A 27,235-nucleotide genomic window follows, 5' to 3' on the forward strand; every position below is an offset into this window, starting at 1 on the left:
GTTAATCTCCAAAATTTATAAAGAGCTCATACAACTCAACACCAAAAACACAAACAATCCAATTTAAAAATAGGCAAAGGACCTGAGTAGATACTTCTCTAAAGAAGACATACAGATGGCCAATAGGCATATGAAAAGATGCTCAGCAAAACTAATCATCAGAGAAAAGCAAATTAAAGCCACAATAAGATGTCACTTCACATCTGTCAGAATGACTGTCATCAATAAATCAACAAACAAGTGTTAGTGAGGATGTGGAGAAAAGGGAATCTTCATGCACAGTTGGTGGGATTGCAGACTGGTGCAGCCACCGTGGAAAACAGTATGGAGTTTCCTCAAAAAATTTAAAATGGAGCTGCCTTATGAACCAGCAATTCCAGTTCTGGGAATTTATCGAAGAAACCCAAAACACGAATTCAAAAGATTATATGCATCCCTATGTTCATTGCAGTGTTACTTACAATAACCAAGATTTGGATGCAGCCCATGTGCTAATCAGTATATGAGTAAATACAAAAGCTGTGGTATATTTATACAACGGAATACTATGCAGCTGTAAAAAAGAAGGAAATCTTACCCTTTTTGACAGCATGGATGGACCCAGAGAGTATTATGCTAAGTGAAATAAGCCAGTCAGAGAAAGATAAATATCATATGATTTCACTTATATGTGGAATCTAATTAACAAGACAAACAAACAAACAAAATAGTAACAGACTCATAGATATAGAGAACAGACTGATAGCTGTCCGAGGGGAGGGTGTTGGTGGAATGGGTGGAAAAGGTGGAGGGATTAAGCAAACAAAAACACAGACTCATAGATACAGCCAACAGTATGGTGGTTACCAGAGGGAAAGGGGGGTGAGGACAGGCAGAAGAGGGTAAAGGGGAGCACATGGTGACTGAAGGAGACTTGACTTGGGGAGGTGAACACACAATACAGTATACAGATGATGTATTATAGAATTGTACACTTGAAACTTATATAATTTTATTAACTAATGTCACCCCAATAAATTCAATAATTTTTTTTTTCCAAATAAACTGGTCTTATCTTTGAAAAAGCAAAAATTCCAACAAAGGGAGGATAGATACAGACTTGGACACATGAAAGGAAGAAAATCATCTTCCTCCCATGTTTGACTTTGGGCCAAGTAGTAAAGATTCTGAAATCAGGGTCATCTATTTTGACCAGAGGGAACTTCAGGGAAAATGACATCTTGTCCTATGACCTAGTTAGAGTCTGATTAGCCCAATTTTAAGAAACAGCCTAACTTAGTGCACAGAAGCTTGAAAATAATTTGTATACAATAAAAGTCTTAGCGTATAATAAATCTGTCTTAAAAACAGTAGTAGCCCTGCCCTGGCTGGTGTGGCTCAGTTGGTTGGAACATCGTCCTGTATTCCAAAAGGTCATGGGTTCTATTCCTGATTAAGACACATACCCAGATTGCAAGTTTAGTCCCCAGTTGGGGCATATAGGAAAGGCAACCATTTGATGTTTCTCTCTCACATCAATGTTTCTCTCCCTCTCTCACTTTCACTCACTCTCTCTCTCCCATTTCCTGTCTCTCTAAAAACATATCCTCGGGTGATGATTAAAAAAACAACAAAGGCCTGACCAGGCGTGGCTCAGCGGTTGAGCATCGACCTAGGATCCAAGAGATCATGGTTCAGTTCCAGTCAGGGCACATGCCAGGGTTGCGGGCTCGATCCCCATGTGGGGGCGTGCAGGAGGCAGCCAATCAATGACTCTCTCACCATTGATGTTTCTATCTCTCTCTCTTTATCCCTTCCTCTCTCTGAAATCCATAAAATATATATATATATATATATTTTTTTTTTTTTAAAAAAAGGAAGTTTAAATCACTGATCTAAACTCACTTTTTTCTTTCTTTTCTAATATAAACATTTAAAGCCAAGATTTCCTTTCAGCACTGCTTTAATTGCATATCACAAATTTTGATATATTGTTTTTATTGTCATTCATTCCCAAATGTTTTCTAATTTCCCCTGTGATTTTTTTGACCCATGTGTTATTTAAATATATGTTATTTAATTTCCAGATATTTGGGGATTTTCCAGATATCTCCTCCTGATCAATTTTAAGGTCAGAGAATATACTTAGTATGATTTCAGTCCTTTGGAATTTATTGAGACTTGTTTTATGACCAGCATGTGGTGTATCTTGATAAAAATTTTGGTTCACTTATAAAGAAAAAATGCTTCCTGCAGTTGTTGAGTGCAATGTTCTATAAATGTCAATTAGCCTCTAAAAGAATTTGAAAAACTATGATTCTCTTTATGCATTTTAGGCTGATATCTACAGTTTTAAGTTTAAAAAATTACAAATAATTTTAGACACGTTATAGGCATTAACATTTTAAAATAAAGTTGTACATTGCTCTCTTAGGTCTCCAATGGAATCCAAATACAGTAATGATTTTATAGCCACCTTTATTCATTTAAAACACACACAGACGAATAGGCTCTTCCTTAATGGTTGAAAATTTGTCATATTTTTTTCTTTCTCATTTAACTCCTATTTCCAGTCGACTGGGATGGAATAGCAAGTGCCAAGGCCCTAGGGCCTTTCCACTCCACTTTTTCACAAAATATTTTTCTAATGCAATATATCTTTAAACTTGTAGGTTTTTCATTTATCACCCTGTCATACTTTTTCTGCCAGTTCATATTTTTTCTGAAGCCTTAATCCCTAGTGTTAAATGTTTTTCTTCTGGATTGAGTTGTCATTACAATTAATATTAGTGCATAATTGGGCAAACAACATAATTATCTATTAAATGATAAATAAATCATTATAAATGTTAGTCATTAAACATCTCTTCATGAAATGAGAGATTTTTTGCAAATTAATTTATATATGTGGATAGCTATTATTATTGTTAGATTGAGACAAGATTCGGCAACAGTATTCTTCCTATTTTTTCATTTTTTATGAATAGAAGAGCTGACGAAGCTTTTTCTCATAAGTAAATAGACGAAGCAAAAAGTTTTATTGTAACAATGTCACTCAATTCTTTGAAAGTTTTCTGAGTTATATGCCAAAAATCATATAGTAATTTATCATCAAATCATATAGTAATTTATCATCAAATATCAGCTGACGGTCTATTAGACCTTCTTTCAATTTTGATGAAAGCTAAGAATTGGAAACCACCAGAGTTGGAAAAGGATTTGTTATCTGTCATCAAAGTCATTTGCTTTCCTAGCTTCTGGGAAATAGAATAAGAAGGATTTTTATCAAGACTTCTAAAATTATTTATTATTGAACATTTGCTAATAAAATATTTTAACAAAAATTTCATCCTAAGCATGCTTTACACATGTTTTTATCAAACACTGGAGCTGCATATTTTGCTCATTGCTTTAGGGGAAAGCCTGCCAGCTAACCAAATTACAAGGCACATTGTATAGTCCCATTTTACAGTCAAACCAGTCCACCCAGACTTTCTGTCATCAAAAATCTTGACTTTATTTTTCAGCTGAAATAAACCTGTTAATACACTTCCTGGGACAACCAGCTCCTTCTGAATTCTGACTCTAAGATAAATAGGTAAGGCACAGAGCCTCGCCATGAGTTTGTCTCTGTGATGAGATCAAATCCCTTGCCTATAGCTTTTCTCTCTGGTACTCCCTTTGTTTTTATTCTCACCAGACTTTCCTCAGAAGCAGACACCCCTGGAGTTTTTTATTCCCTGGAGAAATGAATCTCAATAAGGTTTAGAAAGGTTGTGGAAGGAGGTGCTGGCCTTTTGTCAAGAAGTGGAAAGGGGATGCCCGGCCAGTGTGGCTCAGTGGCTGGGTATCAACCTAGGATTCAGGAGATCTCGGTTCGATTCCTGGTCAGGGCACATGCTCAGGTTGTGGGCCCGATCCCCAGCAGGGGGCGTGCAGGAGGCAGCCGGTCAATGACACTCATCATTGATGTTTCTATCTCTTCTCCCTTTCCCTTCTTATCTCTGAAATCAATAAAAAATATATATTTTTTAAAAAGTGGAAAGGGGAGAGGAGAACTCACACCTTTATCCAGGCACATTCTTGGGCAGAACAGTTTTGGAAAGAGGACATGTGGGAGTCCAGCAGCTAGGTCTTGATCACCTTAAAACTATGTGGCCCACACACCTACCTAGAAAAACTTCAGTCAATCCCATCTGGAGTCTTGACCTCGAGGGTGAGTAGAAAGAGAAGATCTGAGGCAGGCACGTAGCTAGAGATCAGGGGCATGAAGAGGAACCAGCAAAGGTGATTGAGAAGGAGCTGCTGTTGGGTTAGAACATTCAAAAGAAGATGAGTTGATGGCAGAAGGAACCACATACACGTGGGCACTCGTTCTCAGTGGAATCTCTAAGGGTTTGGAAGCCCTTCTTTTGGAGAATCCCAAAGTGGCTTTGCTGGGGTTTCTCAGGTGCAATTGGCAGAGGAAAGTGGGAGCATTCCTGAAAGACCAGGGGTGACCTTAACGCTTCCTTCTCCCTTACCATTGTATCTAACTCTCATCACTTCATATCTTAAATACCATCCACATGTGTCCCTTTTCGCATGAATGCGTTTGCTCTAATATAGGCTATCATTTCAAACCCTCTGATGCTGGTTTTCCTGACACTAGTCTCATTCTCTTTTTTCTGGCCTGCAAAATATTGTCAGATTTTTCTTTCTACAGTGCAAATTTGATCATAGCACACCACCACCTAAAACCCTCCAGGGATGCACAGCACAGTGATGGCAGCTGCCACCCCCTTCTTTGCCAACAGAACCAAGATTCATTCAGTTCTCTGTCAGCTCTGGGCTTCAGAGAGCCCTGGACTCCATCTGTAGGGTCTGGATTAGTCAACCAATCAAGTAAATCTCCTTGCTAAACACTGATTTAGGAAAGGGCATGTGAACTTTAAGGGTGCAAGGAAGACTGCTGAAGTGGGGGAGATTCTGGGAAAGGATTCTTAGTTTTTAAAAAAGAGACATGGAAAAGATTCTGAATCCTCAAAAAAAGAGGTAATTATTTTCTGCCTCTGGGTGTTGTTGTGTGAGGATGCAATGCCCGAGGCCACTGCAGCTATTCTGTGATCCCGAGGAGAGCGAGAACATGAGGATGGAACAGGAAGCAGGTGAAAATAACCCGGGTCTTTGGTGATCCTGAGCATAGGGTGCCTGTCCTGTGGGCTTCCAGTTATTTGACTTAACTTTGTTTTTTAATTAAATCTCCAGAATTGACTTTTTCTGTTACTTGCCATCAAAAGCATCCCGAACATTGAATAAATTCCAAATTATTTTGCATGGCATAGAAAGATTTTCATTATCTGTCCCCGCTTACCCCTCCGACCCCATGACCCTCTGCCTTCCCCTCCGAGTCCTGGCACATCACACCCTTACCTGCCGAGCGAGCGTAGCCTCCCTTCTTCCACATTCTCTGGTGAGCAAACTCGTCCTCCTTGCTCACCTGGCAACGTCCTTCTAATTCTTCAAGATTATTCTCAGCACTTCCTTCTCTTCCATGCCTGTTTCCTGCCCTCTCCTGGTAGGAGAGACCTCTTTCTGTGTCCCCAGTTCCCCTTCTCTCCCCTGCCCCCACTTTCCCTGTGCTCTACTTCAATTTTAGGCCCTTCCTCGCCCGTGCATTTAGATTTTCATATGATTTCCCTCCCTCCCCAACCCCTCTCTCGAGTAGGCACTGAGCTCCTTGAGAGCAAAGGCCAGCTCTTACTCAGTTCTGTTGCTCCCAAGGGTCATGATGGCGCCTGGCCATGGTCACTTGGTAAATACTGTGGAAGGGGATTTTTGTGGAGGACTTGGATGAAAGCCCAGAGGAGCCGAACAGCGGCCGGTGAGTGCGAGGGAAGGAGACCTGGAACAAGTGGTGAAGGTGGGCTTGTGTGAAGTCTCTGTGTGGGGATGTATGCAAGGGAGTTTGTGTGGCTGGGGGAGCCTGTGAGACTGGAGTGAAATTCTGAGGGCTGGGTCAGAAGTGTGAAAGGAACACATAAAAAATTTTCAGATTACGCAAAATTTTGGTCAGCCTAAAATTTCTTTGCCATCTATTAAGTCCTAGTTTTCAACCCTCTAATTATTTTCATTCCCACTCACCCTGCCCAAGTTTTTCCACATCCCTTTAAAATAACCTGAATTTAATGAGATATATGTCTTAATCTTGAGCAGGTCACCACCTATTTATTATAGATCTAAAACCCTGGTGTTATTTTATTTTTCATTATGAGGAGTGAATGGGAACAATCTGAGGGCCTCCAGATCATTGGATGATGGAAGATATATGGGTGTTTTGCTTTTGCTGATTTTTATTTTGGATGAAGATGCCTGATTCCTTCAGAGCAACAAGGGACCAACACAAAATTACAGGCCCATAGGTCATCCTAACTGAAGCTGGGCTGAGGCACCTGTCTTCCTTGCAAGGTTCTAGCAACATCCTAGACATAGTTGTTACTGGTCTGGGAGTGGTTTTGTTTTTATTGGTAACATGGACCTCATTTTTTAAGATATTCTTTACCAAGTGAACTCTCGACAAACTATAAAAGCAGAAAAGAAATATACCCTAAACTCTTATTTAATCTTTAAGGCCACCCCATGAAGCCCCATCTTATAAATAAAGAAAATGAAGTCTAGAGATGTTAAGTGACTTGCACAACGAGCCAATAATAAAGCTGGGGTTTCACCTCAGGCCTGTCTGAGGGGGATTCTTAGGGGAGCACCTGGGGAGAGCTGTGTCCCGTTTTATTTTTGTTTCTTTGGCTCTGTCATTGGTCTTTGAAACACCCACAGGCCAGGAAAGGCAAGTTTAGGATCAAGAGGAGATTGTTCAGGTATCCGGTGATGAGAAAGCTGTTTCCTCAGAGGCCAGCCGCATTTGCAGCGACCAGGCGCTCAGGGCCGAGTCACAAGCCCTGGAGTCAGCGCTGAACTGTGTGCAGGAAGGACTGGCCCGACTCTCTGCTGGGGGCTGGCTTGAATCAATGCAGAGGCCCAGCCAAAGGTGGGCCGGGCTCCCTCTGGGGGCCCCTTTCTACATCTTTCCCAGTGGGGGGCAGCCTTTTCCATCAGATTGCCAGAGCTGAGTGTATACTTCTTCCTAGCATCTTATGAAATTTGGATGCGTTTTCTTTCTCAAAGATTAATTTTTTTGTTTCATTTCTTTTAATTTTGATAAAATATACATAACATAAAAGTTACCATCTTAAGCATTTTTTCAGTGCACAGTTCAGTGGCATTAAGTAGATTCACACGGCTGTGCAACCATCACCACAGCTCTTTCCACCCTCCCCAGCTGAAACTTTGCCCCAATTAAACACTAACTCCCCACGCGCCCTCCACCCAGCCCCTGGCAGCCACCATTCTGCTTTCTGACCTATAAATCTGACTACTGTGGGTACCTCAAATAGGTGGAATCACACAATATCTGCCCTTTTCTGCCGGAGTGTTAGGCTAATGCCCTCACAGTTCATCCTCACTGCAGCATGAGTTGGCATTTTCTTCCTTTTGAAGGCTGAATAATATTGCATTGTGTGTATAGACCACATTTGGTTTATCCACTCATCCCTTGATGAACTCAGGTTGCTTTCACCTTTCAGCTACTGTAAGCAATGCTGCTTTGAACATACTGTGCAGGTATCTCTTCGAGGCTCTGTTTTCAATTATTTTAAGTAACTACCCAGAAGTGGAATTGCTGATTGGATAAGTGGGGTTTTTTTTTGTTTATTTGTTTCATTCCCCTTCAATCCTCACCTGAGGATATGCTCATTGATTTGAGAGAAGAGAGAGAGAGAAAAGAGAAAGAGAAATATCGATGTGAAAGAGAAACATTGATTGGCTGCTTCCGGTACTCTCCCAGACCAGGTACCCAACCTGCAGTTGTAATAGAGATGTGTCACCTAATGTACAGACTTTCCTTTACTTTCTCTGATCAGCTCTCTTCCCTGCCCTTGCCTCACCTAACACACCTTTTGTCCCCTGACCTTCATCACCCACACCTGACGCATACACTGGATTGGGACTACTTGCTACTGCTAGCATTATTTAAGAGAGAAGCTTACAATGTTAAAAAATCATCAGATCAGGGCAGGGCACCTGACCTAGAATGAGCCAGTGAGCCCCTTCCCTAGGAATCTGAATAGAAACTGAGAAGTTTCCACAGTCTGGCTGCTATGAATTCAGAACTGTTGACAGAAGCCAATTTCCACCATCATTTGGAAGCCAGGAGAAGCTGATCTGTGGGGAGAGAGAACGAAGCAGCTGCACAGAGAGGAGCAGAAATTGGAGCTGGAGAGGGGGAGTCCTGGATTTCCTGAAGCCCTTGTGTCCCTGGCCAGCTGGTTTGCAGTTCACCTCTCGTAGATATCATGGACTGGCCCAGTCTCCTCATGGTAAAGATCCCATTATGCTCAAGCTGGTTCCTACACCCAAGGTTCTAGCCAGTGCACAGGTGCACTCAACTCAAACAGGCATGCCCAACTTAAACAGACTTTTCACTTAATGACTTGTTTCTGTAGCAATACCTACTATTTTCATTAGGACCAAAAAACAAAAACAAAAAAACTTCCAAAACTCTTTGCTTAGCTAGGGTAATTTGCATGAACTTTTCAAAATTAATTTTTAAACACAGTAATACATATATGAATACATTCTTTATAGAAATGAAAAGATCATAGATATTTTAAGGTAAAGTTTTGTTGGGGGGGTTTTATTCTACTTTCCTGATTAGCAATTGCCGATAAAAGTTTCAGCCCAGAGGTTTCTTTGAGCTCAGGACTCAGCCTGGGGCTGAGCTCCTTGCAGTCAGAGTTCCCTAGTCATCTTTATGTGCTTCACACCCAGCATATGCCTGCCACATGAAATGCCCTCGAAGTGTTAATAAGCAAATGGATGAAATCAATCAATCAATCAATCAATCAATCAATCAGGGGGTTGGACTACATGATCCATAGGATCCTCTCCAGTTCTTATGTTTTGTGTATCTTATGATTCTGAAACCTGTCCATTTGCTGACAATTGTTTATTGGCAGATTCTGGACACAGTTTCTGTACATACAATAATAACACTGGCTTCCATAAGCACAACCAATGTCTCTATTAGAGATTACTTACTGTCTGCCGCTGTTACATGTCAAGATATATAAGCTGAATTAGAGTAGAGCTAAAACTTTGGAAAATGTAAAGGTTTTAAACATTATACAAAAAAGTCATTAGCTATATAAAATATAAATGATGTTATATGTGACCTTTTAATACATTATTCCAATGACAAAGTGGTGAGGAGCCCTATTGCTAGGGTTCAAATCCTGGCTTCACCACTTGCTAGCTGTGTGATCTTAGGCAAGTTACTGAACCATTCTGTGCCTGAGCTGTCTCATATATAAAATTGGGATAATGATTGTATTTACCCTGTAAAGTTGTTATGAGATTAAAAGCATCCCAGTAAAAGTTAAGTGCTTGCAATACTGCTTGGCACATAGTAAGGCATGATACAAGTGTTAGCAACCTGATCTTGCCTTTGGGCAATCCCAGCCGGTCTAGGGGGAGGTGATGACATCCCTGAGCACAGAACTGGAAGGGCCCATATTATACACCTTAAAAATATACAATTTCTATATGTCCATTATGCCTCACTAAAGCAGGGGGAAAAATTAAATAATTCAGGGACTTTTCAATCAGCACTTGCTGATAAAAAGACATGAATTTTTCAAATTATACACACACACATAGAATTTTAGGGGCTGAGGCCCAGGCATTGGTATTTTTGAAGCACCAGGGAGATAGGAATGTGTAGTCAGGTCTGAGAATCAACCTCTAGACCTTCTAGAATAAAGCTAAGTCACCTCCATCCATCTCTAGAGGAAGAACATTCAGGTCCCTCATCTGATGGCAACAGCAGAGTCCAGAAGTTTGGTCTCTTCTGCTGTACGCCAGGGATCTTGCAGGCAGCTGTACGACCTGCCTCGGTTGCGTTTGGGAGGTTGACCTTGGACAATGGCCTGGTGAGATTAGGGTTTGCACTTGGACAATGGCCTGGTGAGATTAGGGTTTGCACTTGGACAATGGCCTGGTGAGATTAGGGTTTGCACTTGGACAATGGCCTGGTGAGATTAGGGTTTGCACTTGGACAATGGCCTGGTGAGATTAGGGTTTGGGCTGGAACTTGGCCTCAGTGACTTGCATTCAAGTCAGCACCTGGGTCAAGTCTTTAGTTCCTAAGCTGGCTGCAGCTGCTAAGCTGTCCTTATGCCTAGAGCAGTGACTCCTTGGGCGTGGGCCTCTCACCCTCAAGTGTCATCTCAGGAGAGGGGCTTCGAGCCACCCTGACTCAGATGCTGTTCAGATTCCTGACAGGTCAGCTTCCAAGCAGTGGAGGTTAAGGCTGTGGTGCACCAACCACCACGGGCACCAAGGTGGCACTCTCTCAGCTGGAGCAGCTCAGGAAATGGGCAGTGGTTCAGTCTCTTGGGTCAGAAGACAGGAGGCTGCAGAGGAAGCAAGTGGCTCTTGCTCAGAAGCTCAGGCTCCTGGTTTGGGGTCCAGGCCGCCGTGATGGTACCGCGCCCCCCAGAGGTGGAGGCTGGATGGTGAGGACCAGGTGCTGTGTACTGGTTGCTGCCCCAGGTAGTAGAGTAATGGTCTTTCTCTTCATTTCATTACTTTGGGGAGAGATGAGCCCCAGGAGACTCTCAGTCTATGGTCTCAAGCCCAAGGTCTGACGAATCTCAGCAATCTTTAAAGATCAGCTCTCTTTGGTTCCAAGGACAAAATGCCCAGGAATGCTGAACAGTGTGGCATTCCTTATGTATGTACATTTTCTTTTCATTTATTCCATAAACCAGTTTCCTTATACCCTGTCAGTGATAATCTTGTTCTCCCAGTTTTCAGCTAGAACTGAGCTTAAACTGGATGTCCTTACAAGAGAAATCAACAAAAAACAGTGAAACTAGATGTAAGAAAACTTGTGCTTGGCAGAATGACAAGAAAGGAATTCTCTTTCTTACTAAACTGGAAAAAAAAAAAAAAGGTACTGCATCTCCTTGCTGCCCTCAGCTGGTATAGAAAGAGACCATGCTCTGTTACAGTAAATTCCTCCAGTTTCTACTCTTTCAAAATCCAAACCAGAAGTATCTAAAAATTTCCCTGTACCTTGAAAGAAGTTAGATTTCATTCATAAACACTGAAGGTTTTCAGCTACCCTACCCATTAGAAATAGCAGATGTTACCCTTGTCTTCCTCCATCAGAAAGACTTGGTTGGTTCAGTCCATTCTCCCAGCGAGAGTGGTTGGGCTGAAGTCATGGGAGGAATCCTGGGTCAGAGCATGAGCATCCACCATGTTCTTACTCCGTGACACCTTCCTATGCCCTCCAGTAACTGTGCCTGTGCTACACATTGCTCTGTATTTGAAAAGAAGTCTCTTGTGACATGAAATAAGTAGGTGGTGTGTTTTCCAGGAGAGGGATGCAAAACTCAACACACCCTGGGTTTCAAAGCATTCATTTCTGCTTGGGTAAAGAGCTAATTGAATGAAAAACATGGATTTAACACACTTAAATGATACAGAAATCACCTTTATTTGGTTGCAGCCCTAACTTCATTTTCCTTAATACAATACTGTTTCACTTTTACTGCTTTTACATTCATGAAAGCAACACCGCTGAACTGCAAAACTACCCACAGGCGATAGTACCTGATACATGCATTTTGATTTGTTAACAAGTGATAGAAAAGATTATGTCATCTCATTAAGAAAATATTTCCTTAGACACCTTGTTTAATTTTGATTTTCTTTAAAAGAGTTATAGCAAAGGGCTGTTTCAAAGGCTGACTCTTTGTCCTTTCACAAGCCGTCCTCGAAAACTCCAAATATCCTGGAAATAATGCCAAACAAAATGAGTTTATGAAACAGTTTGATTTGTCTCTTAACCATAAAAGAAAGCTTGAACTATACACACACATATATATATGATCAGTTTCTTGGTTCAGAGGCTAAACTATACAGAGTCTACAAAGCAAATATGTTTATTTGCCTTGACTGATAATTTTTCTATTGATCCTCATCAGTACTGAATGTCCACTAATTAAAAACAAATAATTTACAAGTGATGTGTATGAATTAGGAAAGCATATGAAATATTGTCTCACATCTCTTATTGATAAGCATTAATGATCTTTAATCTCTGCTATATGCAAACTGTGCCTCTCATTAAACTGCAAGTGCAAAGTGACCCAAACAAACACTTGCCTTCGAATTGCCTCCTGGGAGTCTTATTGGACCTCCACACATATAATGTTCAAATTTATTCTGTGCAAATAAAGGAGGACTGTGATTGCTAGTCCAAACCTTCAACTTCTCTTGTGTCATTCCGAAGGTAGTCTTTTGTCCTTCATTTCCTTCCTCTAAATCTGTTTTCTATTTTCTTTCCTACCTGTCTGTCCTGGAACAAGGTAGCTCGCATACTCCAGGACAACCCAAAGATGTAAGGAAGCCAGCACATTCTCAGCTCCCCCACACTGAGGAAGCAAGTTCAAACCGACTCCCACAGTTATTCTAGTGGGTCTCAGCCACGTTTCTGCAGCGAGCTCTCAACCCAAGCACTTTACACCCTCAAATTAGATCAGCTATGAGAATTAGTAAGCGTCTGAAGAAAAGAAAAATGTCAAGATCTTTACCTTTTCATTTCAAACACATACCTTCAGGGTTATACCTTCTTTCATTCCATGCAATTTTTCTACTAACGACACCATTTCCTTCTCAATGTTTTCTTGACTGGTACCCTTCACGTCGATGTAGTGGCAGTTGGCACTGGCAAAATGGCAGGAAATTGCCTGGGCAAAGTGAAACAATTAATATTAGGGGGAAAATCCCATCAACACCAGCAACCAAGCAAGGTTTACTTTTGGAAAGTTAGTTATTTCACTCAGCATTCAGTTTCTAGATTGAAAGCTGTTCCACCATTGTGTCTTAAATCAGTCTCTTTGTTGCTCAGTAGGTTTTTCCCTCCCAGCTAAAGGCTACTTGAGAAATTACAAGAGGTTTTTAAATAGCTGTAATATTTATTTTCAAAAGGCATTTATGGGGCAGGGAACATAATTCCATTAAGTCAGAGGTCTTTAACTTTTTAACATTTGATTTTTCTAAAGGAGTGGATATCCCCAAGTGCTAAAAGGGAACGTATTCTAGGGTTTTTCATCATCTTCTTAGTCACAGAAGTTACTCAATCAAGTTTGCGATGGGTTGTTATTTCAATGGCCACAGGTTATGAAGGAAAAAAAAAACTTGCAAAGGAAAATAATACACACACACCCTTCTCGAATCAAAAGGACATTTATAGTCTAACAGTATTCATACAAGATATGTATCTTGTTTCCTTATGAAGGCAAGACAGGAGTTACTTGGCTCTTTCCATTCTTGAAAAGTTATTAATAGACGTGCTGCAAGGCAGTACTTAAAACTCACCTTCTGGTCACATGTTACTTATCTTAAGGTGACCACACTTGTCAGAGGACTTACTACTTTGCCCAAAACATCACATTTCCAGGCATTGGAGTCACAAACTCCATGTCCCATGGGAGCCCCAGTACCATGCCAAGCCACACTGGAGCCTGGGGCAAAATGTGCATCCTTTATACATGTTTTTATGTAGTTGTTTTTAAAGGTTAGTGTTTTTCCAAACATTAAAGTAGTTGAAAAAATATTGAGAAATTTCAAACTCAGTATATTAAACGTATTCTTTATACTGTGGTGCCTATGCCCCTCTGCACAGCGCTGAAGGTTGTGCCGACGAAGAACCTGATCTTGTCTTTATTTAAAATTTTGACACTGGGCTCATCATAGATTTTTTTGCGGTAATTTTGATTTTTTAAAATATTATTGTAAAGAATATTATTTAACTGGGTTTTTTAGGTTGTTTTTTTTAGTCACCATCCCTTTCAATTTTGCCTGTGAAAGGAGAGTGCCTTCTCACCTCATCCTTCCCCGGGCCCTGCTGAGCCTGGTGGAAATCTGAATGAATGAAAGATGAAATCTAGCAACTAACCTTTGCCTCAGGGAGACAACTGGGGTTGGTGTAACAAACGAACAGCCTCACTAGGCCCCAAAGAAGCCCCCAATATTTAGTATTGACAGTCATGTCATCATGGGGAAAATGTGAGTCTACAGTACTGCCAGATGTGCTGAATTTTAGAGAAATGAGAGATCTGGGAATTTATGAAAAATTTGTCAGTTTTTAATGTAAGCAATGAAATCATTAAGTTTAAAATACTCTCAGACTGAGGAGTGAAAACAATGGCTGCCTGCTAAATCTGATTTCTAGACAGCCAATTCAGAACATTTCTTTCTGATCAATATTTTTCTCAATAGCGATGATACTATAAACTTTCCTCATATGGCTACTATGAGCTATATACATTCAAATTTTATTATTTTATATGTCAGCAATGGTTTCTGCCTCTGAGGCACAGCTGTCAGCTCCCAACTAAGTTCTTGCTCTGAAGCAAATCACGAATGACCATGATTCGATAGCATCAGGGTTGGGATCCTGAGGTCACCTGGCTTCTTACTGATACGAGTAAAAACAGCATGAGGTAGGCAAATATATTTCCTGGTAATTAAATTGGACTAAAGGCTAGTTTAATTCAAAGTCACAAATCTTTTAAATTTCAATAGAACTTGGCCTTTTTGTGTCTAACATTTAACTCTGGACAGTGCAGTGATGCTAATGCAAACCTTCCGGAATCCTGCAGTTCTGTTCTGACCAGATCCATGGATGAGCAAAGGGTGAAAGAAAACGGTGTCTCCCTTCTCCATCACTAGATGCACCCGGGGGTTATTTTCATCATAGTCCTGGATCCCGTGGAACATTATGTTTACTCCCCCCTAGAACACATAAGAGAAGCCAAGTCTGTATTTGAGGAAGCCAGTAATTACAAACATTATTGATCATCAGGAAAAGCAAAGGTCCTCTAAGTTCTTCTAAAAAAAGGAGATAAATAAATCAGATTCTTTTAAAAAACTATAAATATACAAAAGCTTCTCAGATGTCTGGTTTTAAAAAGTCACCTGCTGATATTAAAATCACACTTTTTTTTTTGACCAAACGAAAACTTTGTAATTTCCACCTACCCTTCTTTACTGAATAATAAATGAAGATCTAGATCAGCTTTGAATTTTTTGCTTAAAGCAGAACTCCTTTCTAGCTCGAATCTTGATCATTCTTTCCTAGCATGATAGTCTCCTCTACAATTTTGCATACTTCATTCTTCTATTACTCAGGAGTATCTCTGGGAAGCTACTCTCCCAAACTAGGGGACAAAAAATACTCAATTTTTCTGAGCTCAGAAACCACTCATGTCACATCCAGAGTAAAGAAGGAAGAATTGCAAATTAAAACATTGCATTTGTTTATAACTATTTCCAAAGTTAGTTATTGCTTTAGGTAATGGTTATGTCTTTATTTAAAACTACAGTGAGAAGTGATTTAAAGTTTACAAGCCTTTATGAGGGGGGGGGATCGGGGTTGCTGTTCTAGGGCAGAGGCAGTGCAGTATATCCCCTTCCCCTTCCAAGACTGTCCCAAACCCCTTTTGAGGAATAACTGCTTCCCTGTTGGACTGTGTTAGGACTTCGATCCAGTGCACTTCCTTCCTGGCCAGGGTGGGTATGTGACACAAACTAAGCCAATCTGACCTCCCACTGCTGCCACTTGGTTTCAAATCAGAACAGAGGATGGAAGAGACCAGACACAGTCAGGGTTCAACTGCCCCAACCCCACTCTTCCCACCGAGCAACAACGCGACTTCCTGCCCACCCATCAGGCCTTACCAGCCTTCCAGAGGCTCAGCGTGACCCTGTGGCTCTCCAAAACACTCCCTTTTGCTTGCACCAAACCTTCCCTAAACCTCACCTTAACAGGCAAACCTCATAATTTCAGATTTTATATCAGATTCTAGACTCAGTTTTTTTTTACTTAGAGCTAATCATCAGCACAAGAATTCTCACTGAGACAGAAGTCCTTAAAGCCATATCCTCTTTCCTTCCTACAGAATCACATTCATTCTTCCTGCCTCAACAGTTGCTCTTCTCTTTCTGACCATCATCATGTGGGTTCAAGATGTTATTGCCTTATACCTAAAACACTAAAGCCTCCTCTCTGGTTTCTCTGCCTCCGGACCCCTACATCTCCAAGACATCCTGTGCACACCCCAAGATTATCATTCTTGAGGAACCAATCTGATCTCATCACTCATGAGCTCAAATGTATTTAACAGTCCTCCTGCATCAACAGTTGAATCCATAAACAGTAGAACTGCAGGGCAGCCATACAAAGGAATACTGCTCCGTCCTACCCAGAGCCTCCACTGGCCTCTCCAGCTGGAAGGAGATGATCCCTCCCTCTTTTTCACTCCGAGAGCCATCAATCACTGTGTTAAGACTTACTTGCCACTTGGCACAGGCATCTGGTCTTGCAATGTTTATGTCTCACCTTTGCAATTATGCTCTATAATCTGGGATCCTAAAACACCTACCAAAGTTCCCCATGTTGATTGGCTTTCAAACCCTTGTATAAAGTGTAAAAATGAGTATTTTATCTAACATCCTTGAATTTTCCCTGATCCTGTAATTCCAAATCCTAGACCAATGTTTTGCTACGAAAGGAAATGCCATCTCGTTGGTAAAGCTCTTTATGTATACCGATGGGAAATCAAAACAAGGAAAGATTGTGATCAAGACTCAGCTGCTAGGCAGACCTACCTCCCACTGAGGGTAATCATGAGGCTTCAGGGTGCCTTTGTGTGTGCCTGGGAGCACCACCAGGCAGCCGTTGTTCCGGTCAATGTGCTCCATGGCTGTCCAAGCACAAACAATGCTATCGCTGGGCCTGAAGGGGAAGTAGTGCAGATCCTGGTGCAGAGGATGGCGGGATGTCTTCTTGCCTGAAATGGAACTTGCTGTTAGAAGATGCTTGAGTCTCAAAATTCTTCTCTTTTGCCTGAAAAACCAGGATAATGACCCACCCCTGCAAAAACCAAACAAATGAAGCAATATTCTAGAAAATCTGCCTCAAGAGATAAGCATCAAATTGGAATATCGAATCACTACAGGGACTCTAGATCCTATACTTCCTTCTGAGTTTCTGGTAGCCGAGTACTTACACACACTATTTTCTAGCAAGTCATACATATGTCATCATCTCTATTGTGCTTTCTTCCTTTCTAACTCTGGTTTCGGCACAGAGCCTAGTATTCAAAAAAAGGTTTTTTTTTGTTTTTTTTAATAAATATATCTTTATTGATTTCAGAGAGAGGAAAGGAGAGGGAGAGAGAGATAGAAACATCAATGATGAGAGAGTCACTGATCCCGCAACCCAGGCATGTAACCTAACCGGGAATCGAACCCCGATCACCTGGATCCTAGGTCGATGCTCAACCACTGAGCCACGCCCGGCCGGGCAAAAAAAAAGTTTGATTAATTACCCTGAAGAGAGTGGTCAACTTTGAGGTCCTCTGATAGTCTGCAAAAATAATTTAGCTACTAAATAAAAAGGCCTCTAAGAGGTTTTGCTACCAAACTAGAAGCATTTGGTGTGTAATCACTGTGTAGAATCAGAGATACCAGGACCACATTCACATTTCCCCTGGCTTTGCTCTCTGAATCTGATTGCCCAGGCCACCTGATCTCTCCAGGCTAGACAGGGAGAGAGAGACTTGGTGATGTTAAGCTACAGGCCTATCACATAAACCTTTCCTGGCCATTGGGAGGAAGAAAAAGTAGAAAACATTAAAGTGTCTCTAATGGCCAATTTATTACTGCTGGTAGAGCAGAATTTCTCAGCATGGCCCAATAGCCATCTGCATAAGAATACCTAGGGATGGTTAATAAAATACAGATTCCTGGGTTCTACCTTCCAAATCAGTTTCTCATGGAGTGAGGTTTCAGAAGCTATATTTTAGCAAGCACAAGACATTTTAAGAACTGTAGTATGTGATTTATAAAAAGTTTTAATTTTGTTCATAATAATAATGTCTTCAGATCAGGAAGGCAGAATCCACACTATCACGAGTGAGAATGGTTAATAAAGCTTAGAGATGCTGAATAACAGGAGCTTATGTTATATAAACAGTTGTTTATTAACCTGAATTTTTAAGAATCCTGTCATCTGAAAAATCCAGAAATAATAATCCTACAGTTAACATCTGAAATGTAAAAAACAAAATTCAACTGAGTAAATTTAAAGATCTAATTGGCTTTAGTGAATGATTTATGAATTGAGCAGCATCCAATGTAGCAGATAGAAAGCAGTTCTGAGGAGCTGTACCAAATGGAAGGCAGATGGTGGAGGGACAAGAACGATGCTAGAGAAGAGGACTGTTTCAGGCAGGGTCACCTTCATTTAGGGGAAGGCAGGGGGTCTATCAGGCAGATTACCTCACTAGTGCTGACCAGGAAATCCCAGACTGACTGGTTAAGATTTTATTCCTGGGGGGAACTGAAACTGCAATTAGGTTAGGTATTAAGTCTCAGTTTACTTACATGAAGAGCACAGGTGACTCCATTTTAGGCCTATTGTCTCTTTTTTAACAGTACACATTTTTATTTATGCAAAGTTTAGCACTTATACACATGGCTATAATTAGAACATCAACATTATGTATTTTAATGAAACATTTTTTTCTTCTCCTTAACAAATAAGAGCCTTTTACCAGAATCAGGAGGCTTGTTTATCAGCATGGTATGCATGGCCATAATGTTGGGTCCAGTGAAACACTCCACATATTTCAGAATCTAAAGGAAAGAGGGGGAAAGTTCATGAGACATCAGATGCACAGGCAAGTGGCACAAAGTACAACTATCTTTATGAGAACCAAGATGACAACAGTTTAAAAAAGCCAGTTGGTATCTTACAACATTGCAAACAAAGCCTAAAAAAGTCAGCACTTGGAAATCACTGGAAATTTCTAACAGGCTTTTGGGAGCCTGTTGGAAACTTAACCACTTTTTCTACAAGAGAGAGAGGTGTCTATGAGAGATCGACTAGGAAAGACGAATATGCCCTTCCTTCAGTCAAAGCTGACCACAGCTGCCTGTGAGAAGCCCGCTTCCTCTTCCTTCATGGAGACTGTTCATAGGAAGGGACCATGGCAGGGCCCAGCCCACTTGCAGCTGCTGGGAGGAGCCCAGAGGAAAGGGGAACAGCAGCTCAGAAGGCCCTTCAAAGTCAGGGTGACCATTCACTTAGCTCTTTACTGAGGTCTGTGAACTGGGCAGAGTGACGGGAAACCGGGACACGACAGGGAACTCATAGAATTTATATTATAGTCTGGTGGGGAGAAAGATGCTAAACAAATAGTGACATGGGCGGTTGTGACTGAGACACATGCTCTGAGGAATAAGCTGGGAGGAGAGCATGTGACAAGGAGGGCTGAACTAGTCACAGGTTCCGGCAGTGGCAGACGGGTGCTGCCTCCAGCACCTAACCCTCCTTGGGAGGGGGGAAAAGCAGAAAGAACTCCACTACCTGCCTGAACGCCTACTACCTGCAGGGGCTTTATCCATTAGCGCAATTAAGCCTTACAGTAATCCCTGAAAATTAATGTTCCCGTTAATGCATAATCCTTTAAAATGAATGTCTCACATGAGTAAGCCTGAGGCTAATAAGGTGCCCAAGTTGGCAAAGCCAGTTACATGAAAAAGTTGATATTCAAACTCCAATTCTGTCTGACTCCAAAAAATGGTTTCTCACTATTTGATCTCTTGTGTATAAGGAATATTGGTAATATGTGTGTGAAACACTTGAAATGATACAAAAATCCTAGGAGTCAGGCCCAATACTTGATTTTTATAAAGACTGTCATTTTTTCATTTGTTTTTCACTTAGGTCACTATTTTCTAAACCTCAGTCATTTAAGAGCCATCCTCAGCATTTCTGCCATACTTCACAGAATTTTCCAATATAGTTAGCTAATAATTTCTTTGAATCCCTTTACTTAGTCTTATCCTGATTAATAATATTCTTGAAATCATGGTTTAGATGTGCTGGCTATTTTTTCAATACACGTTAAACTAGATAGCTACTAAAATACTGCATACCTTCTAAAATTATTGCACGAAGCACCAGATGCATGGTTCGTACTTTAGAGATGTAGGGAACTTGAAAATCCTGACAATGCCTCACTTACCACAAGTTGTCTCCAAAGTTGAGCTTTTCGTCCTTGACCCACCCACACAGCTTCCACGCCCATCACACAACATGAAGTTGAGGTGAATGGATGGTTCTGAAGGGCCACCTCCCTGACAGTCACCACCGCAGGGGGCTGGACATCATAAACCTACCTGTACAGCCTTTCTTCATGAATCAAATTCTCTAACAGCTCTTGGGTTATAACTTCTAATAAGTACTATATGTAATGTCTTCTTTGAAACCATTCTAAATGAATGGTTCATGAACTGTGCTACGTGTGTGCAACGGAATAATGCGCAGCAGTTTCAAAGTATAAGTAGATCCAGAGATACTAAGGGAAAGATGTCTAAGACCTACCAGAAATGGAAAAAACAAGGTAACCAGTATGTTCCCATGTTACAAGGTGGGAGTATACAAATATGCTTGCACATACACAAAATAATTCTAGATGAATACATAAAAAAGCTGAGCAGTAAGGCTATGCGTGGGAGACTTTACATTTCATTGTATGCCCCTCTGCACTACTTGGATATTTTCATAAGTATGAATTGCTTTTAAAGAGTAGTGATTTTTTAAAACTAGTTTAAAATTAAAATCGAACTCACAACTCTGCTGCCCAGATTCATAAAACAAAAAGAAAAAAAGAAATGGACTTACAGCAATTTCACCCTTTGATATGCCTGTATCGAGTATAAGAAAGACTCTCTCTTTAACACAGAATTCCTGCCCTTTTCAACCAAAGATAATTAGCAAGTCTAGAGTGGGGTTTCTCGATCTGGGTACTACTGACATTTAGGGCTGAATAACCATTTGTTTTGGGGGGGCTATTCTGTGCATTATAGAATCCTAGACCCCATTAGCAATATCCCTGGCTTCTTTGCCTTAGAAGCCAATAGCACACCATCCCTCCTTGTTCATGTGTGACAACCAAGCATATCTCCAGGCACTGCAAATGCCATCTCCCACTGAGAACCACTGCTCTAGGGCCACAGCAGAAAGGCGCTAGGTAAAGTAAAAAGAACAGATTTCAGAGGCAAGCGTGCAGATGGGCTATTAGCTTAGAGAGAAAAAATGCAAGGTCTTGAACCTCAGGGAGAGTGCAGTATCTGAAGAGTTCTTCATCTTCTTGGAAATCTTGGACCTTGGCAATCACTTTTTCATTTGGAGCACATTTGGATTGTGCAATGGTCACATCTCTCATTAACATTAATCCAGCTGGTTTTACCTCCTGTCTGCAGATTCTTTCAAACTCAGCCCTAGAAAATTTAAATTAGCAAATGATGTCATTACTGCTGTCTCCAAGTACTTGTCTGGCCCTCTTCTGGGAAAAATACACAGATGGGGGAGGGGGGAAGGGGAGTGTTCTCTCTGCACTAAGTTGGCCTCCAGCCCCAGGTTGAATAATTCTGATGGAAAGGAGAAAATGCCAACTCAGAAGTCCTTGCCTAATGGTGAGGCTGGAATTCACCACCAGGATTCAAATATTTCTTAGCTTAGACCATTTGGAGAAATATACTATGATTTGGTTACATCTGAAGAATAACAGCAAAGACTTCCACAGCACTTACCACATGCCTGGCCTGTTCGAAGTCTTGTCTCAATATTTTTATCTTATTTAGTCCTAATAACAACTCTAGGACATAAATATTGTTATTATCCCCATTTCACAGAGACATGGAAAGGTTCAGTAAATTGCCCCAGGACACACAATTGTTAAGTGTTGGGGCTAAGATAAGGGCAGCCAGTCTGGCTCCAGAGCCCACGTGCCTGACCACTTCCTAAGGAACCAAATCACTGAGCAACGTCTAAAAGTGCACAAGCTAATCTTACTATATTCCCATCACAGGCATAAAACACATATTTCTGTAAAATAACAAATAGTTACTATACCTAAAGCGTTCAATATCAGCATCAGATACCAAATTTTTAATGACAAGAAACCCATTTTCTTCATAAAATTTTCTCTGTTCTAGGCTTAGAACGTTATTATCCCGAGTATACCTAAAGGAGAAAATAAAGCTCAAATAAGTCCAATTTAAAAATCACAATCTAACAGTATGTATCAAGAACCCAAGAAATGGTGATACTCTTTTGCCCAGCATTTCTATTTCAAAGACTTTAAGGAAATAATCTGAAAAAATAAATAAAATTAAAGCTTTAAATCTAAAGCATTAACTACTGTCATGAAGAAATGGAAGAATCAACTAATTATATCATCGACACTCAATGGGATGTGACTCAGGCATTAAAAATGAACAGTACAACCTGGATGGTGTGGCTCAACAGCTGAGCATCAACCTATGATCCAGGAGATCGTGGTTCGATTCCCGGTCAGGGCACATGCCTGGGTTGTGGGCTGGATCCCCAGCAGGGGGCATGCAGGAGGCAGCTGATCAATGACTCTCTCTCATCATTGATGTTTCTATCTCTCTCTCTCCCTCTTCCTTCCTCCCTCCCTCTGAAATCAATAAAGACATATTTTTTAAAAAATGAACAGCATATAATAGCAGGGACAATGCTTATTATAATAAAATATGATTATACTTATAAAGCTCAGGCACTATTTTTTTAAAAAAAGACTGCAGCCTGGCCAGGTGTGGCTCAGCGGCTGAGCGTCAACCTAGGATCCAGGCGGTCGGGGTTCGATTCCCGGGCAGGGCACATGCCCCGGTTGTGGGCTCGATCAATGACTCTCTCATCATTCATGTTTCTATCCCTCTCTCCCCCTTCCTTTCCTCTCTGTGAAATCAATAAAGATATATTAAAAAAAAAAAAAGACTGCAAAAATTACAAAAAATTTTTTAACAGTGATTTCCTTTATGTAATGAAATTAGATATGATTTTGAAAGGTTCCTTCTATTTCTCTGATTTTAAATTTTGTTTTGTAATGAATAGGTATGGTTTTGCAGATTGGAAACAAATTCAGTAGATTTTATATTTTTAATTGTCTAGTTCATGCATTCTCCGAAGAACCAAAGTAACAAAATTCAAATAAGTATACAGCAGACATACAAACTCCAATCACCCAGTCCATTCCTCTAGTTGGAACTGTGGCTTTGTAAGAATACTCGAAGGAGATCAAATGTCCCCCTCTTTAATGGTAATTTAAGATAAACCAAAAAATGCTAGCTGATATATCCTATGACCATATGACAGGTGAATTTAAATAAGATATACCATGCCCGAATTTTAAAAACCAGATTGTGCTCTTCCTGATATTTTTCCTCCTTTCTGAATTTTAAAATACAGATAGAAAATTAAAGTCAGTATCTTCAAAGTTTTCCATAATTGTTCTAATTAGAACAAGTCCTAGAAATGGAGGCTTTGCATAATGAATTCTTACCAGGCAACAGGATATATTGTTTTATATCCTAGTTACCACTAGAAAAGCCTATTTATACATTGTATGGTTAAAAATTAAAATTAGATCTACTTACTGGAATTGTTGAGGATGGAAACTGGCAGGAGAAATCAGCTCTGAAGTGGGCTGAGCTATCTAGGATGTGAATTAAGGTGAATAAAAATTTAGGTGTCAACCTTCTCTAGAAACAAGTCTGCGCTGGATTAGCTCTCACAAGGGAAGACAGGTCCTAAATGGATATCAACAAACTGGTTACACACATAACCTCTGACAGTTACATACTGCTGCACTTCATTTCATTTCCAGTCACCTGAGGAGAGGGCTGGAAGCCTCATGAGTTTTGTTATTGGTCCTGCCACTCAGAGCAGGAAAACTAGGCCTAGAGGGCTCAGTAACTGGTCCAAGGTCACTCAACAGTAAAAGGCTGAGCCAAGACTTCACCCACAACCTTTATTTCATAACTTCCATCTATTTTAGTCCACATTACTATTCCTTCCACTTAAACTGCTGAATGAATAAAAATTTAAAGGTTCAATTCTAGAAGTAAGGAGAAACATGCTATTCAAAAGAGGTATTTAATTCCATTGAAGTCCAGTCCAAAATATAAGAAACAGTTTGGATGGTCATTTAAAAACCCTATAAAATAAGCAACGACTCGAAGAAAATTATGATCCACACAGTCAAATATAATTTTAAATATCTTAAAGAACTAGTCATTCTTTCTAATTTTCTTTTTTCTCCAGTAACCACAGATTGATTTAGCATCTATTGTTTCTTTTCTTAATTTTTTTCATATCTTTAGTTTAAAGAATTATTTTCAGAATGTCACCTCTCGTAAACATGTTCTTTTTAAAATGACATCTTATGTCATGGGAACAATGTTATAGTCCAAAGGAAAGGCAGGCCAAAGGTCAGTATTCCAGCGCAAAACAAAACAAAAAAACCATGATGAAAACATGAAGCTCTGACCTTGACATTATTATAACAAGAACCAGCAGGATCAGAGTATCAAATTTTAAAAGTACTAACAGACTGGATGAGGAACCTTAATTCTAGCAATGTCTAGTTTTAATATAGTGGTGGTTCTCTTAATTGAGCATAGGTCAGAAACAGCAAGTGGACCCATCTCCAGGTATTTTGATTTCCTAGGTCTGAGCTGAGCTTGAAAATCTACATTTCTAACAAGCTTCCACGTGGTGTTGACCGTCTGGGGACCGCATTTTGAAAATCACTGCTTTAGTTAAATGACCTTGGTCCGGTTTTAATCTCTCCTAGCCTCAAATTTCTCACCTATAAAATGAGATTATGTAATCCCTGGGTTCCCTTCATCATTCTATGGACGAAATTTTAAATTTACAGTGGTTCTGATACATCGCTGCTTGGAACTCAGCTGGAGAGCAATACTGAAAGTAAAAGAAACAGCTAGATAGTCATTTTATGAGATTTTAGGATCCTATGTACAGCCGGACAGGGGCTAATCAGGTCGTTTAAGGAGCAATCCCAGGCAGAATTTGTAGGGAGCTTCCAAAAGTGCGTCCTGAAAGAGAACACTTAATCTGAGCAGCAGCACAAGTCTACGAAATAATTTGATTTCCGTGTCATATGCGGTAGTGACATCCTTCTGGACCCAAGCCCGCACCACCCCCATTCCCTCCCGGGCTAACTTCTGACGCCGAAGCAGGAGGCGGACCCAGGGCGCCAGGCCCTTTTCCGGGAGAGTGCCCACTCGCAGGGGTCGCGGCGCCGGGCTCTTCAGGGCGCGCGCGGGGCGAGCTCGCGAAGGGCGCGGGCGCGCGGTGTCCCCCGAGGCCCTGCGCCGCCCCCGCTCCTCCGGCTGCTCCGCGCCCCGCTCCCCGGCGACTGCGCGGTGACGTTTCTAGGTCACGCGCGGCCCAGTTCAGAAAATGACCAGGCCTCTGAGAGCAGGCAGCCTGGGTGACAAGTAGGGAAATCGACGCCTACGGGGGCCGGTACCGGAGTGACGCCACATCGCCCACTGCAGCCAGCACTGGCGCCCGAGGATGCGCCCTCTTCCCCTGTCCTGCGCCGGGATTATCGAAGGGCTGTGGCCATCCCCGGGCCCCGGCGCGGAGGAAGGGGACGAACCGACCGCCCTGGAGACCACCACCCTTCCAGCCTGAGCCCCGCGCAGCCCAAAGGATACGACAGTCCCGGCCGAGCGGCAGCCGAGGTGGCCCAGCACGACGCGCAGACGAGCGGCGGCGCGCGTCCCATCCATGGCCGCAGCGGGAGGCAGCTGGGCCGGCGGCTGGGCCCCGCCTCTACTTGACTTCTGGGGGCGGCCCCGCCTCCGGCCCTGGGCGGGGCCCGGCGACGCCCCTCGGCCCGGCGAGCGCGCGGGCCTGCGTGGGCCTGCGGGGGGCGGCCGCCTTCCGGGTGCTGAAGGGCTCCGCGGCCGGGTTAAGGTCACCCAACAAGAGCTGGAGCCAGAGCGTGGCCCACACTCTTAACTGCACAGTTTCGGATAGTTTATTCCCGTGGCCATTCCTTCCACTGAGCTTCTGAAAGAATAACAATGTAAATGTTCAGCTCTACAAGTAACATGTGCTGTTAAAAGGCATTTAATTTCGGGGGAGTCCAGTCAGAAATATTCGAAACAGTTTGGCTGGTCCTTTTAAAAGAAGCGTGTGAAATAAATGACTCACTGAAATGTCTGACCCACACAGTCCAGGATAATTTTAAATTTCCTAAAGAATTAGAATTTTTAAAAATTTGTTTTTATTCATTTCAGAGAGAGGAAGGGAAAGGGAGAAATGGAAACATCAATTGAGAGACACTGATTAGCTGCCTCCGCACGCCCCCTACCGGGAGCGGAGCTGTGACCTCCTGGTTCATGGGACCAGGCGCAACCAACAGAACCATACCAGCCCGGCTAGAATTTTTTTTTTTTTCCCCCGATTCTGCACCGGTGACACCGCCACTACCATCAAGACCATGAATGCTTTATCATTATTTTTTGTGTTTATGCTATGAACACAAAATCTCTCTCAGCAAATTTTTGGTATACAATGCGGCATTGTTAGCTGTATTATAGATCTCCAGAACTATTCATCTTGTGTAACTGAAACTTTGTACCCTTAGACCAACACCTCTCTATCTTCTCCCCACAGCCCCTAGCAAACACCATTCCACTCTGCTTCATTGAGTTTGACTCTTAGATTCCATATGTAAGTGGGATCATGTAGTTTTTGTCCTTCTGTGACTAGCTTTTCTCACTTAGCATATACCCCTCAAGGTCCATCCATGTTGTGGCAATTGCAGGATTTCCCTCTTTATTATTATTATTAATTATTATTATTGATTTTAGAGAGAGAGAAAGGGAGGGGAAAGAGACAGAAAGAGAAACATCGATTTGTTGTTCCACTTATTTATGCATTCATTGGTTGATTCCTGTATGTGTCCTGACCAGGGATCGAATCTGGGGTATTAGGATGATGTTCTAACCACTTACATACCCTGCCAGGGCCCTCTCTCTTTATTAAAGCTGAATAACATTCCATTGTGTGCATATACCACATTTTCTTTACTCATTCATTTGTGGGTAGACATTTAGGTTATTTCCATATCTTGGCTATTATAATAATGCTGTAATGAGCATGAAAGTACAGATATCTCTTTGAGATCCTGATTTCAATTTCTTTGAATAAATACTCAGAAGTAGGATTACTGCG

At 41.5% G+C, this 27,235-nt stretch overlaps 1 protein-coding gene across 1 annotated transcript; it reads right to left on the reverse strand.

The window, feature by feature from the left end:
* Positions 1-11,551: 11,551 nt before the first annotated feature.
* PHYH (phytanoyl-CoA 2-hydroxylase) lies at positions 11,552-25,855 on the reverse strand. The gene is made up of 9 exons (XM_081151885.1): positions 25,708-25,855; positions 23,620-23,678; positions 22,073-22,183; positions 21,270-21,438; positions 18,705-18,786; positions 16,756-16,937; positions 14,731-14,880; positions 12,696-12,830; positions 11,552-11,872 (listed from the first exon to the last, which is right to left on the reverse strand). The coding sequence occupies exons 1-9, from the start codon at positions 25,780-25,782 to the stop codon at positions 11,819-11,821; spliced, it is 1,017 nt and encodes a 338-aa protein (XP_081008011.1). The 5' UTR covers positions 25,783-25,855; the 3' UTR covers positions 11,552-11,818.
* Positions 25,856-27,235: the final 1,380 nt, after the last annotated feature.

This window comes from Miniopterus schreibersii (genome assembly GCF_964146895.1).
Source record: "Miniopterus schreibersii genome assembly, chromosome: 1".
Classification (NCBI taxonomy): domain Eukaryota; kingdom Metazoa; phylum Chordata; class Mammalia; order Chiroptera; family Miniopteridae; genus Miniopterus; species Miniopterus schreibersii.